The following is a 14,545-nucleotide window of genomic DNA, read 5'->3' as shown; positions in this document are numbered from 1 at the left end:
TTTAAAACTTTTAGAAATTAATTGTCATTAGCCACAAAAATAAAGCTTTGATGATTTATTAAGCACTTTGTTAAAATTTAAAAATTTAGGTCTCATTTAATAATCATTTGATCTTCTTGTTTTTATTTTTTTTTTATATTAAACCTATTTCATTTATATTTCTTATAATAATTTGCATTTTTCTTAGGTACAATAGTTGAATTCTTAACCAAATTTAAAAAATAAAAACAACTTTTTGAAATCTACTTTTTTTTACTTCTTAAAATTTGACTTGATTTTTTAAACCATTGATGAAAAGTAAACAATAAATAAATAAAAAAAATTAGGGTAGAAGTAGCGTCCATGAACTTAATTTTAAAAAAAAAAATGGTTACAAGACGAAACCTCAATAACTATAATATTAAATGTTAATTAGTATGAGATTAGAACTTAAGACCAAACTTTAAAATCTAATTGTCATTAGACACACAAATTAAGCTTTAACGTAGTGGGAGGCGGCGAAGATGGAGTGGAAGGAGAAGCCGGCGATAGAATTGTTTAGGTGCTTATGATATTTATCTTGATATCTTTAGTTAGTACAGTTGTTCAACCACCAATGTATTGTCTTTTTGATGTACTCTCCCATTTATTGGAGTTTGTTCTGGCGAAATAAAGTAATTTGTTATAAAAAAAAAGCACAACTTTCACGATATTTTTGAGTTCAATTTTAGAGATTTGAATTTCATATATTTTGGTCAATAATACATATTTTATCCCAATTATATCACACCCTTTTCAACTCTACATCTTTTATGTTCGTGTTAACTTTTTCCCTATAACTATTAATAACTTTCATCATTCAAACCAACGTGTGCCACACCAATGAAGGTGTGATCGATAGTTGTGTTTCTTCCTCTTTGTTTTTTTTTTTTTTTTTTTTTTTACCATAACAATTACATGGTTTTTGTTATTTAAAATTCCTCAATAATGAAATAATTCAGTAAGACTATTATAAATNAAAATTCCTCAATAATGAAATAATTCAGTAAGACTATTATAAATTTTAATTATTTATTTAAAATTCCTCAATAATGAAATAATTCAGTAAGACTAACAAATGAAAAAGTTTAAAAATAAAAATAAAAATACTAATATAAAATATGTGTTAATGACTATATATAGGAACTAATCTTTCATCCCATATTACTTAAAATAAAAAAAAAGGTAAATCAGGTACCGTTTGATAACCATTTCAACTTATTTTGTTAATTATTTGGTTTTTAGATTTTTTTTTTAAAATTAAGTCAGTGAACACTACTTCCACCTCCAAATTTCTTTATTTGTCATTTACTTTTTACCATGGTTTAAAAAATTATGCCAAATTTTAAAAACTAAGATAAGTAGCTTTTAAAAAGTTGTGTTTGTTTTTGAAATTTGGCTAAAAATTCAAACATTGTACTGACGAAAGATGCAAATTATTATAGAAAATGAAGAATAAATAAATTTAATTTTTAAAATAAAAAATAAAAAATCAAATAATTGTCTAATGGAATCTTAATTACTTATTTATTAATCTAACTTTGGACTTTAATGTGTAACTGTAAACCAATAAAATTGTGGGGTTTCAAAAGCTTATACAAGGATGGACAATTTTAAAAAGTGGGATTAGAGATTGACTTGAAGTTGGGACAAAATGATTATGGAAGTGGAGACTTTTAACTGGAAATTGGGTCCATTTAAGATAATTTAAAAATTAAAATTTAATTTAATAACAAAGGTAACAAACAATTTATAATTAAAAAGTTATGTCAAAACCAACATCATTCAAACTAACATGTAATATATCTTAGTGATTAAAAGATTTATTGTCCGATTCTTCCCTCTATATCCTATTACAGAGAAAAAAGGGTAATACGTGGGTGTATGCATTTTGGGTGATGATGTGCATTATGGACATCATCATTTTTTTAAAATATTTGAGAAAAGAAAAAAATTTACTATATGATAAATTATTATTGCACAATTTAGTAGGATGTACAAAAATAAATGATGTCGGAAATATCCTAGGTATTTTAAAAAAAATTAGAAGGCCAAGGGTCACCCTCCCAGGATAATAAGATATATGTCCAAATCCAATTTGTCGAAATGATGTCACCCAAATAATAATAATAAATAAATAAATTACTGAAGAAACAGAAAGAAGATTTAGTACAACTCACAAAAAAAAAAAAAAAAAAAAAAACCTTTCTCAGAAACCACAACGTCTCAAAAGACAAAGAGAATTATCTAATCCCCACCACATCCGATCCGTCAACCACCGCCCACGCCGCCGTGCCGTTGATCGCCGCCACAAATATCTCACATATATATCCTTTTATTTATCAAATTTAAATCTTTTGCGTTATTCTTTAAAGCTATGTGATGATATTTTCGCTCCAATTTTTTTTCTTCAGCTCATCAAAAGCCATAAAACTGAACTTTTTGTTTTTTTTTTCAGACCATCATTTTTTTTTCTCTCCAATAATACATGCCGTACTTCTGTGTCTCTGAAACTCAATATCATTTTGCAAAATTTCAGCATCTTTTTTCCCTTCACAAATTAAATTCAAATTCCCATCTTTTATTTACCTCCCCCCCACAAAAAAAACCCTAGCTAGCTGCTGATTCATGAAATTAAAACTCCATTTATTTCTCTAAAATTCCGAAAAAAAAACCCTGAATTTGGTAAAGAGATATGCAGTATCAAGATCGGAGATTGAAGAGTGTACAAGTGCAAGATCAAGTTCAACCACAACCTCAAAAATGCCCTCGTTGTGATTCTCTCAATACCAAATTTTGTTATTACAATAATTACAGTTTGTCTCAGCCTCGTTATCTCTGCAAGACCTGTAGAAGGTATTGGACTCACGGTGGCACTCTCCGAAACGTCCCCGTCGGCGGCGGTTGTCGTAAGGGTAAACGACCAAAGCAATCTTCACAATCATCCAATACTATTGTAAAGTCACTACAACCGTCACCGTCACTGCCACCGCCGCTCCCGTTGAGTTTAACATCAACAACAACTTCACAACACGTAATCTTTTCGGGTACTCCTGTTATCACTCCGCCGTCGTTTTTTAATCCGGGTGAGTAACAGGAGTAGAGCGAGAAATTTTCATATAGAGAAAAGATGAAAACTATTAACCTTGATTTTGATTATAGTTGAATTTTTTTTCCCTTTCTTCTTTGATTAATTTTTGAATAAAGATTCAATTTTTATGACGGGTTTTTTGATGGAGCAGGTGGGGATTTGTTGTCATCGTCAAGCTGGATTAATTCATTTGGATCATCAGAAGGGCAGTGTCAAATTCAACCACAAGAAATAATCTATGAAATGATGGGTCAGTCGTCGGGGAAGGCCGCCGTGAGTTCATCTTCTCCGCCGGCGGGTTGGCCAGAAAGCTACATCAACAATTCTATTTCTAACCCTATGGCCGCCGCTGGAGACGCCATTGTCTGGCCAGCTGGAAACAACAATACCGCCGCCACCGCCACCACCACCGCCAATAATGCCACAACTAACCAGTGGCCTGATTATATGCCGGGATTTTGTCCTCCTCCATGACATGATTTAAAGGCAGCAGATACCACAGATCATAAATCGGAGGAATTTGATTCTTTCTTTCCTTTTTTTTTTTCTTTTTTTTTTCAAAAAAAAAAAAAGAAAAAAACCCTGAAAAGATCTTACCTTTGATATTATATATATGAATATGCTTTGAGTCATTATATATGTTGATGAAATTCCATAGAGCTAGCTGATGATGGAAATTATATGGAATTTGAAGGGTATAATTAATTTGATGAATGTTGTAAGGAACAAGAGCTAGGGTAGCTAACTTGGTTACAAACAACATAGCTTTTATTGTAATGTCAATGTGTGTATTAATATAGGCAAAGAAAAAAGAATGTCTTTAGTTGGGTTAGGTCTGTTTTTCTTGAACACTTTTGATTAAAGAGAGTGTTATGATTATGGTATGTATGGTTTTTTAGTACTTTTGTTTGAGATTGGAGACCCCCTTTTTACTTTTCTTTTTGGTACATATCTCTAGCTAGCTAATTAAATTTACTGCCCAAAGTGGTTTGAGACTGAGATGAAGAAATCCTTAAAAGAAGAGAATAAAATGCTTCTTCTCTTGATGATGATAATCGAGGCAGACAGATGAATGTGGCTCTCTGTTAAAGTTGGCTGCACAAGTTTTTGTGTGATTTGGTTTTGTTTGTTTAATCCCAGAAAATTAACTATTTGATTGAATTTTTAACTTCAATTTCCAATAATAATAATAATAAAAGTGAAAATAGAGTTTATTAACATTTGGTTAATTGTGATATTTGAAAGATTGTTTTGTATTTTGTGGTTGGATTTTTAAGTAAAATGCATCCTTTTAAATTTATAGCATGTTATTGTGTGGACTGATAGGTATGGAGTAATTTTTTGCTTGGGAAGAATAGGGAATTTTGTGATATTCATTCAGTCTGTTAGGGTCAGCCCTTCTATTTTCATAGCTGCAATAAACTCTTCCCTTTTAATTTCTTTGAGATCACAAAACAATTAATCTTAAGCTCTATTGTTAATCAAGTTTTGGGCTGACCTCAAAGGACCAATTCTCTCCGATCCAACGTATGGTTGCTCTTTTATACTTCAATCAACACAACGACAATGATTAGTGCAGTCTAATCTCATGCGGTCTTCCTTTAATATATATAGTAAAAAAAAAAAATCATTAAAAAAATATTTGTCATATTGTAGAATTTTGTTAGGCAACTGTCATAGATAAGTGTAGTCTAGATAACACCCAAATTCTTATGAAATAGTATTATCTCCTACATGCATATGTGACAATTACATAAGAAGATCATTGAACAACAAAACCAAGATATATCTTACCTTCACTCATATATATTGATACACAATTGTATTGTTAAGATATTGATATATAATATTATATTTATGTTCATCCATCAATTTAAACTTCTGGGTCATTGGAATAAAATTCTACCTACTTAATATGACATAAATCTCGATAATTTAACTGGCCAAAAATGAGTTCGTTACAATATGAAAAAAAAAATTTACTTATTAAAATGTAACTATAACTAACATAACCTCTAGTAGCTGGAAGGCTATTCTATAGCCGCTTCTTTGTTGTATTTTCATCTTTTGAGCTGCTTTCTAGCTCTTCTGAGTACATTATTTTTTTTTTTTTAATGATTAATACAATTCGTTTTTGGTATCGGGGTGTGATGAGGATGTTAAAGAGGTGTCAATCTAGTTAAGATGTCTCGGTGTACTATTTGATCCTCTTCCTCTAATATCTTATTAAAGGAAAAAGAAAAAACTATAACTAACCCCACCTCATAAAAATCAATATTTTAAAAATTCACATTATTATTTTAAGTGTTCAGGGGCAATAGGAACTCAATAGAAGAAAACTCAATATTATAAAACGAAATTGAAATTTTAAAGGTTACCTTAAAAGGTTATAACCAACTCCTTTTATTTCGAAAGTATCTCAAAAAGATATTTATAAAATTTACCAAAATTTCAAAACTAGATGAATATATTTTAAAAAAACAAAAATAGTAAACAAATTTTAAAATTACAAAATCACTATGAAAACCGAAAGTCAAATATTTGATCTCTCAATGGAAATATAGAGAGAATGTTATTTAACTCTTTTGTAAATTGTATGTAACAAATAAAATTTAACTATTTTTTACTGAACCTTCATTAAGATAAGATTCGATATATGGTCGAGACTAGAAGAAAGCATACAAGTTTATGCAAGTTAAGAGAAAAATAGAAACATTATAGCTATAAAATAAGCTTAGATTGACTATATCATCGAGTATTATGTTGTTGCACTCAACTCATATAGACCACAAAATTGCTCCGTTCACGAGATTGTTTCTAAACACTTGATTAACTCTTTTCTTCAAATCAAAGAGATAAGCACATGATTGGTTCGTATAGTTCAACCATGATAGAAGTAGAAGTAGAGAATGAAACGAACTATAAATGATAATGAGTATTTTATGTATGAAATTATGATGGTTAGTCGATTTTGATAGGATGAAAATAGTTGAAATTAAAATGGGAGGGTATGGCAATTGAAGTAGTTAAATTAAAGGCATGCACGAGTGGAGTGGAGGACCCATATAATTCCCATTCAAATATAATATAAGGAAGGAAGCACATCACATTGGGCCAAGACTGGGAGGGTACCCTGCCACTGCCAACCATCATTTGGTCACCTCTGCCCCTTTGCCCACATCACATAATAATTAACCCTTTCCATTCTATTGTTGACTCAACCATTTATTAATAATATTTATATGGTACTCTTTTTTTTCTCTGTTTCTTCCTCTGGTGTGTACACCCCACACAATTTGCTATGATTGCATGGAATTGTTTATCGCCATGAATGCCCCATAGCTTCCTCAGCTTTTAAAACCATTGTTGCACTAAATGGCCACGTTCACCCTTCTTCTCTGCCATCCATCATCACCACCCACTTCCTTTTTTCAAACACTTTTCTTTTCAAAATCACCCTACTCCTCAATTGCATATACAATCATTATTTATATGGTGCTTCCACCTAAACATAATTTTATTGATTACAGTTACAATACGTTGTTAACTATGGTAACATGAAGTAAAGTAGAATTCCATTGCCAACCTGATGAGTATAATTTTATTGGCATATCAATATCCAAGTTAGAAATTCAATACCCGAAAAAGAATTCGATATTGGGTTCAACATTCTTGGATTAGATCTCAACTATTATCATTTTTTAGACCAAATACATGTTTTACGATATTTCATCTCAAATTAAATTGACAATGAGAGAAGTAGCTCATCTTATAAATTGTGAGATCTTTTGATCGATATATATAACCTCTATTGGAGATTACATAAATTTACAAATTTTTCTTTCCAATTATAAAAAATGGTCATTTTATATATAACTATATGTATTTTAGCTTATTTTGGTAATAAGAAGTAGATATCTCTATCTTCTACTATGATATGATATTAACCATTTTAGTTAGAGAATTTGCATGAACATTTTTTGTTTTTATTTTTTAAAATTTAGTTAGAATGTAGGCCTCGTATGAATAAAGACATTCTTATTTATATTACATAGATCATTTCCATTTATAGTCAATGAGATGACTTATGTTCACATTCTCATAGCAAAACAGAAAAGAAAAACTATATTTTTTCTTCCTTTGATAAGAAAATAGAAGCCATAGCACAGTCAAATAATTTGAATTTCTTTCATTTTTTTAAAAAAGGTTGTTCTGAAACTGAAAATATATAACAGATGACAGAGAGAAGAAAGTAAATAGAAAACCAAAACAAAACAAAAGATGTAAAAGACAATACAATAATAAAACTATACATATGTAGAAAAAAATGCATCCAGTAAAATTCATAAATTAGTACAACAGCAAGGTGACTGCCACCAAAAATAAATAAATAAATCAATAAATAAAACCTCCCTCATTTAATTATTATTTTAAATATTGCACAGTAGACTTTTCAAATTAATCTAACAATTTGGATCGAGTTTCAAAAATGGAATATTATATCCTGATTTTGTGTTGTACAATTTTTCATGGGAAAGAACATGTTGAATAGGTTCGAGGTTACTTCGAAGGCAACCAAATATAAACGACCTTAGTAGATAATTTAATGTAATGGTCCAAATCATAAATAATATATATGTATAGTTTATAGGAAGAGACAAAGAAATTAAGGAAAAATAACTATTGTCGGTGAAGCATGAGTCAGCATAATAATAATAATTTTTTTTTTTTTTTTTTTTTTTTTAAAAAAAACCACAACCACTGCTTCAATGTCTTTTTTCATTGGACTACTTGTCGTGTTGTGTTTCTTAGTGTTAATAGAATGTTTTTGTCATAATGTAAATTGGTGTCATTTAAGAACATTCCGACTAAGATTACATTAACATCATCTTCCTCATACGTACTGCTTTCATACTCCTATTTTAATCATTCCTAACAAAGTTTATGTTATTTTATTTTTGCATCTTCGTCTAATTTGGGATAGTCTTCCTTTTATTCTTATTTTATCTATTTGTCTTAGAATTTAATTAATATATTGAAATAATTGTGATTTGTAATATCTTTTCAGTACTATGAAAAATTTTACACACTATCTCTATTTATTATTTGTCACCAAAGTAAGTTTAGTTTTAGGATTTTTTCCCTTCCTAAGTAACATCATGGGGCTATTCTTAGTTTTTATCTCTTTCGAAGAAAAGAGTTTTTTTTTTTTTTTTTTTAATTTTTTTTTTTAATTTTTAGAACTGTGATCTATTTGGCTTGAACGCAACAATAGAATATTTGAGGATTCGATAAATGGTCAAGTTAATCTCTGAGAGGACATTGTAACCTTAGCTACTAACTGGTGTACCAAATTTAAGTTATTTTGTAATTATAATGCTTCAATCATATCTCATTCTTACAATGAGAGTGTTAAGGAGGTGTCAACCTCGTTGAGATATCTTAGTACACTTACTGACTCTAATGTATCTTTTTCTTAAAAAAACACCATATCTGATTCTTTAATATAATTATACCTACAAAATTTTATAGAGGAAATTAGATGAAATTTTATGGTTTTCACTTGAACCTTTTTTACCCATTATTTTTTAGGCTACAATAACTGTAGAGATGAGGATCGAATCGAACCTTCAACTTTTAGGGAGGAAGGTCATGTTAATTACCATTGAACTAAATTCACTTTGGCATTTTTTACCTATTATTAGTATTTCAAAATGTTGAGTTACAATAATTAATTAGTTGAAATTAAGTGAATTGTTAGAAAATTAATCAAGGAGATTAATGAGAAATTGATTTGAATTAGTTAGGAAGTAAGATTTAAATAAATGTGTGCACTTTATTTTTTTACATGATGAAATTGATTGAAAGAAAATCAGAGGCAACTGTTGTGGCAATTGGATCTAGTTTGGTGGTGTATGATGGTGTACTTTTGGGCCAACTAATAAAGACAATATGGCACGATACTGATTTGATTCTAATCACGTCAGCCCATTTACATCCATCTATATCTAGGTTAAAAATTAATTTTCGTCTCGAAACTCTCACAAAGATAATAATTTAGTCTTTAAATTTTAATTTATAATAATTTTATCTTTTATAATCTCAATTTTATAACAATTTATTTCTTAAATACATGTAACTATTTAATTTCGACACTTTCAAATTTGTAATCATTTGATCATGTCCTAAATAAATTCAATCAAATTGAAATATTAGTTTTTATTGCCTAACGATCTAGAATTTGTAGTATAATTATAAACAATTTGGATCCATATCTAATTTTGATATACTTATGTACAACAACAATTGCACAGATAAGGATTAAATACAAAAATTAAGAGGGCACGCATTTGAAATGTTGAGTTGGTTATTATAGTTCGTGAATAATAATAGTCAATAAATTATAATAGTTAGTGTTTGGACTGCACATTGTTTTAATTTGGATTATAATAATTTGTATCTGGGGTGAAAACTATTTTTGTTTGAGTAAGAAACAGTAAATACCGTAGCAAATAAGAAAATAGAAGATGAGTGACAAATAGTAAATATTGAAGTAAATAGTATAGCAAAGAAGGTTTTGAAATAGTATTTATTATAGGAACAGTTGCAAATATAGACATTAGATCCAAAGTATTAGTAGATACAACATAATGTAAAAAAAATTACAAATACGACCAATTTTAAATAGTCTATAGGAGTCTTTCAGTGATAAACCATATTATTTGTAGGAGTCTATCAGTGATAGACCATATCATTGGTAAGAGTCTATCAACGATAGAAGTCTATTATTGGTAGATTTGTCTATATTTGCAATTTTTTCCAAATGATGTTACATACTTTGTTATTATTCCTAAAAATGCTACCAATTGCAATTACCCTTTATTATACTATTATAAATAGTTGTATATACCGCTATTATATTTGGTAGCCAAACATAGAGTGGGCTATAATAACCCAACTTGACTAACTTCTAGTTGTTGTCCCAAACGACCCCTAAATGATTACAAAAAATGAAGTATACATAGACTAAATTATTACAATTATGAATTAAATTGTTACTTAATTCTAGAAAAGTTTAAAATCCAAAAGTGATTGAAAAAAATCTCATTTTAAAAACTTATATTCTTTTACAATATCAGAGGATTCAAATCTACGATTATGAAAGAGAGATTATCAAGCATGACTTATTAAACAACACTCAAGCTAGATTTTATCGTTCGTTATTTATAAGTGTCTTATCGACTTAGCTATGTTCGGATTGACCTGTAAAACGTAGGTATCCGGTCTTAACTTCCATTATTTGTTTCATTTTATGTCCGTATTCTTATTGAAAGCGTATAAGAGATAGGAGGGAAAGCTCAGTTTGCATAGAAACGAAGAAAAATGACAAGAAAAAAGGCAAAAGAAAATGGCTTTAAAATTTAAAGATAAAGGCACTCAATCTATATTGTCTCCATTTTATACTTTATGATGCAGCTACACTTGCTTTGGGTCCCAAACTTGAACTGAATTCATTAGTTTAAGAGACAACTTCATCATTAAGTGAAACCATCCCACATTCCAAAAAGAACTGAAATTATATTAATTAATTAATTCTCAAATCTTAGCTTTAATTTGAACTAAAAGATTAATTATATGAGTCTCACAAAATTTTGAACACAAAGGGAGGGAAAAAGAATTCAAATGAAAAAAACACAAAAGTTTTTAAGGAAAATTAACTTTTAGTATAAGGAGAGATTGGCCAAAGTAACCAACAAATTTCTCATATCACAATGAAATTGAAAATGAAGATATAAATTATATTATACATGTTTCCTCTAACATATCACATAGAGAAAAAGGAATATGACATAGATATAATTAACATTAAATTTAACCATATCTAAGTCTCATAATCACCATTACAAAATAACAAATCTCCCTCTTATCATCTCTCTTCCTATACCCTTAACTATATATACCCAAAAAAAGGGGGAAAGAAAAAAAGTATCCGATCCTTTTGAATGCATGCATGTAAATAATTAAGTACACCCGAAGAAGCTAAAGGCTCATCTAGTTTCTATATGTTGAAATTGGCATCAAACTAAGGATATGAAGGAAGTTGTTGTTCAAAAGTTTTTTAAAAAAACTTGGTTTATAGGATGCTATAATATTATAAAGTGACGAAATGAAAGAGGATCCGAGGTTCCTCTCAGCGCAATTACCTATGAAATTCTCAATCCCACATCTTTTGCAGCTGACATGATCGCTCCGATCCCACTCCTCTCGTCTTTGCTCCTCAACTTTATTTTTCTTTTTTTAATTTTCCTTTTTTTTTCCCCTTAAAAATAGAGAGGGAGATAGAAATACAGATACTAGAATAGAGAAGCAATTGAGGACCCATTATTATTCGTCGGATCATGCCAATTGCCCGTTGCCGTTGTTCCCGAGTTCCAATAGATCGAAGAAGGGTCGGAAAAATTCGATAGATCGATTTGCTCCGTTTGATTTTGGCACAACCTATTAAATAAATATGAACAAACAATTCATAAAAATCACGTTCATCATCCATCAATTTAAGCTTTTGGGTTATTATAGCAGTAACCTGTTCAAATCCTCCATCTTGATTTCCTTCATCGGCGTCATCAAACTTGGTTCGAAATTACCCAAAAGGTGGGAAGTTCGATCAAAGGAGATGGTGGGATGAGGGAAGTGATTTGAATTGAAGGGTTGTTGATGGAGATCATGGAATTGTGAGAGAAGACCAGAAGAGGAAAACCCTAAACCACCACCACCAATGGAATCCAACTGCAAGGGGGAAAAAGGTTAAGGAAAAAAAAAAAAAAAAAAAAACCCATTAGAAACAAAAAGATCAAGAGTTGAAAAATGAAGATTTAAAGGAGATGGGTTAGTGTAATATACCCCAAAGAACATTGGGCTGTTGATATGATTTGAAGAAACAATATTAGGAGGAGTAGTAGTAGAATTGATAGAGTTGTGAATTAGGCGAGGGTTTTGACTTGGGGTTGACGTGGAAGTAGCATTGACTGAAGAGGAGGAAGAGGAAGTTTTGAGGCGCTTGTTCTTCCGGCAACCGCCGCCGACGGGGACATTTCTTAGGGTTCCGCCGCGAGTCCAATAACGTTTGCAAGCTTTGCAGAAGTGCCTTGGTTGAGAGAGGCTGTAATTGTTGTAGTAACAAAATTTGGTGTTGGAAGAATCGCAACGAGGGCACTTTAGAGTAGCGGATGGTGGTTGTTGTTGTTGTTGTTGAGGGGGTTTGTCCATAATTCTAGAAGTTGAAGCCATTAGGGATCAACCCTTTTTATCATTTAAGAGATTCTAAAGGAAAGAGGTTGAAAAAGAAGAAGGAAGAAGAAAAGAGAGAGAGTAAGATGGGTTTGAATTAGGGTAAACTAAGAGAGAAGAAGTAGATATTCTCTTCCAAAAGCTAAGCAACAAAAAATGAGGGGAGGGTCATGTTGAGTATAATAATTGGAGAGAGAGAGAGAGAGAGAAATTTGTGGCCATTTGTTAATACAGTTGAAGAAAGAAATATTCTTGCAGTTGCTACACACTTTCTCCACTCAAACAAATCCTTGAAATTAATAAACCATTTTTCTAACATACAAAAAGAACTCATGTTCTCAACCCATTCAAATATTCAAATAGATTAATGAATGTACTTCAATCTACGTTCCATTAACCCAAATTTGTGTTTTTTCTTTTTAAAATGAAACTCTTCCGTACGTACTTAAATTTTTATTTGAGTTTATCTATGAACCACATATATAGATACAGTTATACGATATGGATATGATCGAATATGACGATTCGTCAATTTCTAAAAAATTAAGATACGGATATGTCATTTGTTTTATATATTTTTAATATATATATTTCTAAAAAAACGAGTATACTGATACATTGAAGATACATTTTCTTTTTCTTAAAAAAATCTATGATATAGATAAATTTAGCGTACAAGTTAATAACAATAACACAAAATAAAATACAAACACTAGAATACAATACAACAAAAAGCAACATATAAGATGTTGAAGTACAATAGTTAATAAAATACAATAGAAAAGTGCCTCATATTACAAAGAAGAAGAGAGAAGTACGAAGATAAATGAAGAACTTTTTCATTGAATTGTTGAAGATATCCAAATAGTTTATATTTTGGTGAACTTTGTAGGGACTCAAATGTGAAGATGAAAATTAGATGATTCTAGGGTTTGGTCTTTTATTTATTTTTTTCCTTTTAGTTTTGGACTCGAGTAGTGAACTTTTTAAATAAGTTGCCTAGTTTTAGATTGGGAAAGATTAGATGAGTTGTTTGTCTTTTTCTTTAAAAAAAGGTACTCGTTGAAATAGATACGTCAAATCGCGTGTCAGATACGTATCTGGGAAGTATATGGAAGTATCGGTATCCGATACGTGCCTGATACAGATTCTTTGCCTCACATGAAGTATATGTGCTTCATAGGAGTTTATCATACGCTATGTACATGGGTTAGTAGGTGCACACTGAAATATCTCAATTAAATTGACAAATTCTTAACACTCTTATCATATTACACTCCCATTCTCATTAGTATTCAATAAGTGCGACAAATTTAAAGTGTAGTAGTCAAAACAAAACAATTCACTCCAATCACATAGATGTAACTAAAGAAAAATATTTATAAAGAAAAGAAAAGAAAATTTGTCATGTGACATGCTATGATTGGACGTTTAGGTTAGCTCAACATAGAGTTAGGTACAATCCAAGATATGTCTAAGTATTTTTTTTCCTTCAATTTGGTATCCATTATATAGGTCACCTGGACTACTAGACTTTAAAAAGTTGGGTATATGATCTAGAGACAATGTTCATCAACTTAGTTATTAGAACTTTTTAAATTTACAGGTTATATCTATTTATCTATCTATCTATCTATCTATCTATCTATCTATATATATATATATTTTAAATTTATAACTTTATTAGATCAACATTAAAAGTTTAGAAAAATGATAAACACTATATAAAATCTGTACACAACTTTAAAAGTTTTGGTACTAAATATGTAAAGGTAAACTAAGGGCAATTTTGTTAATCTTAATTGGTTTTATTATATTATATTAAGGGGCTTTCGTTTTTCTTGTGAAATGAAATTAATAAAGGGTAAAAAGAGACGCTATAAGATGACAAAAGAGAGAAAATTAACATCTAAGAGTGATAAATGTTAAAATATTTTAACAAAAAGTGCAAGAGAGGGACAAAAAGACTGTTACAAAGAACGAAAAATTACAGCTTCAAGTTTACATTTTTGTAATGAAATTTCACGTGGTGGGTCTAAAAAAATACCCCAAATTTCGAATACTTTATGATTAAAAACCCGAAGAAACAGATGGGAAAATTCGAAAGGGAAGGATAAGACAAGGAGATAAAGTAAAGATCATATTAGT

General features: G+C 29.9%; 2 protein-coding genes across 2 annotated transcripts; one reads left to right on the top strand and one right to left on the bottom strand.

Annotated features, from left to right (window-relative positions):
• Positions 1–2,188: 2,188 nt before the first annotated feature.
• Positions 2,189–3,766, top strand: LOC120073977 (dof zinc finger protein DOF1.4-like). Its single transcript, XM_039026916.1, has 2 exons — positions 2,189–3,104; positions 3,261–3,766. The coding sequence occupies exons 1-2, from the start codon at positions 2,714–2,716 to the stop codon at positions 3,581–3,583; spliced, it is 714 nt and encodes a 237-aa protein (XP_038882844.1). The 5' UTR covers positions 2,189–2,713; the 3' UTR covers positions 3,584–3,766.
• Positions 3,767–10,856: 7,090 nt separating this feature from the next.
• Positions 10,857–12,583, bottom strand: LOC120074695 (dof zinc finger protein DOF1.4). The gene is made up of 3 exons (XM_039027910.1): positions 12,011–12,583; positions 11,694–11,896; positions 10,857–11,608 (listed from the first exon to the last, which is right to left on the bottom strand). The coding sequence occupies exons 1-3, from the start codon at positions 12,395–12,397 to the stop codon at positions 11,464–11,466; spliced, it is 735 nt and encodes a 244-aa protein (XP_038883838.1). The 5' UTR covers positions 12,398–12,583; the 3' UTR covers positions 10,857–11,463.
• Between the last annotated feature and the right edge of the window lie 1,962 nt (positions 12,584–14,545).

This window comes from Benincasa hispida, chromosome 3 (genome assembly GCF_009727055.1).
Source record: "Benincasa hispida cultivar B227 chromosome 3, ASM972705v1, whole genome shotgun sequence".
Classification (NCBI taxonomy): domain Eukaryota; kingdom Viridiplantae; phylum Streptophyta; class Magnoliopsida; order Cucurbitales; family Cucurbitaceae; genus Benincasa; species Benincasa hispida.
The sequence above is the reverse complement of the archived record's forward strand: the minus strand, read 5'-3'. Positions and strand labels throughout refer to the sequence as shown.

Bases quoted from the DNA above. Each gene is read 5' to 3' on its own strand.
- LOC120073977 (XM_039026916.1), top strand. From the start codon at position 2,714: ATGCAGTATCAAGATCGGAGATTGAAGAGTGTACAAGTGCAAGATCAA. The intron at 3,105-3,260 runs GTGAGTAACAGG...TTGATGGAGCAG, and splicing joins GCCGTCGTTTTTTAATCCGG to GTGGGGATTTGTTGTCATCG.
- LOC120074695 (XM_039027910.1), bottom strand. From the start codon at position 12,397: ATGGCTTCAACTTCTAGAATTATGGACAAACCCCCTCAACAACAACAA. The intron at 11,897-12,010 runs GTATATTACACT...TCCCCCTTGCAG, and splicing joins ACAGCCCAATGTTCTTTGGG to TTGGATTCCATTGGTGGTGG. The intron at 11,609-11,693 runs GTTACTGCTATA...TTTATTTAATAG, and splicing joins AAGATGGAGGATTTGAACAG to GTTGTGCCAAAATCAAACGG.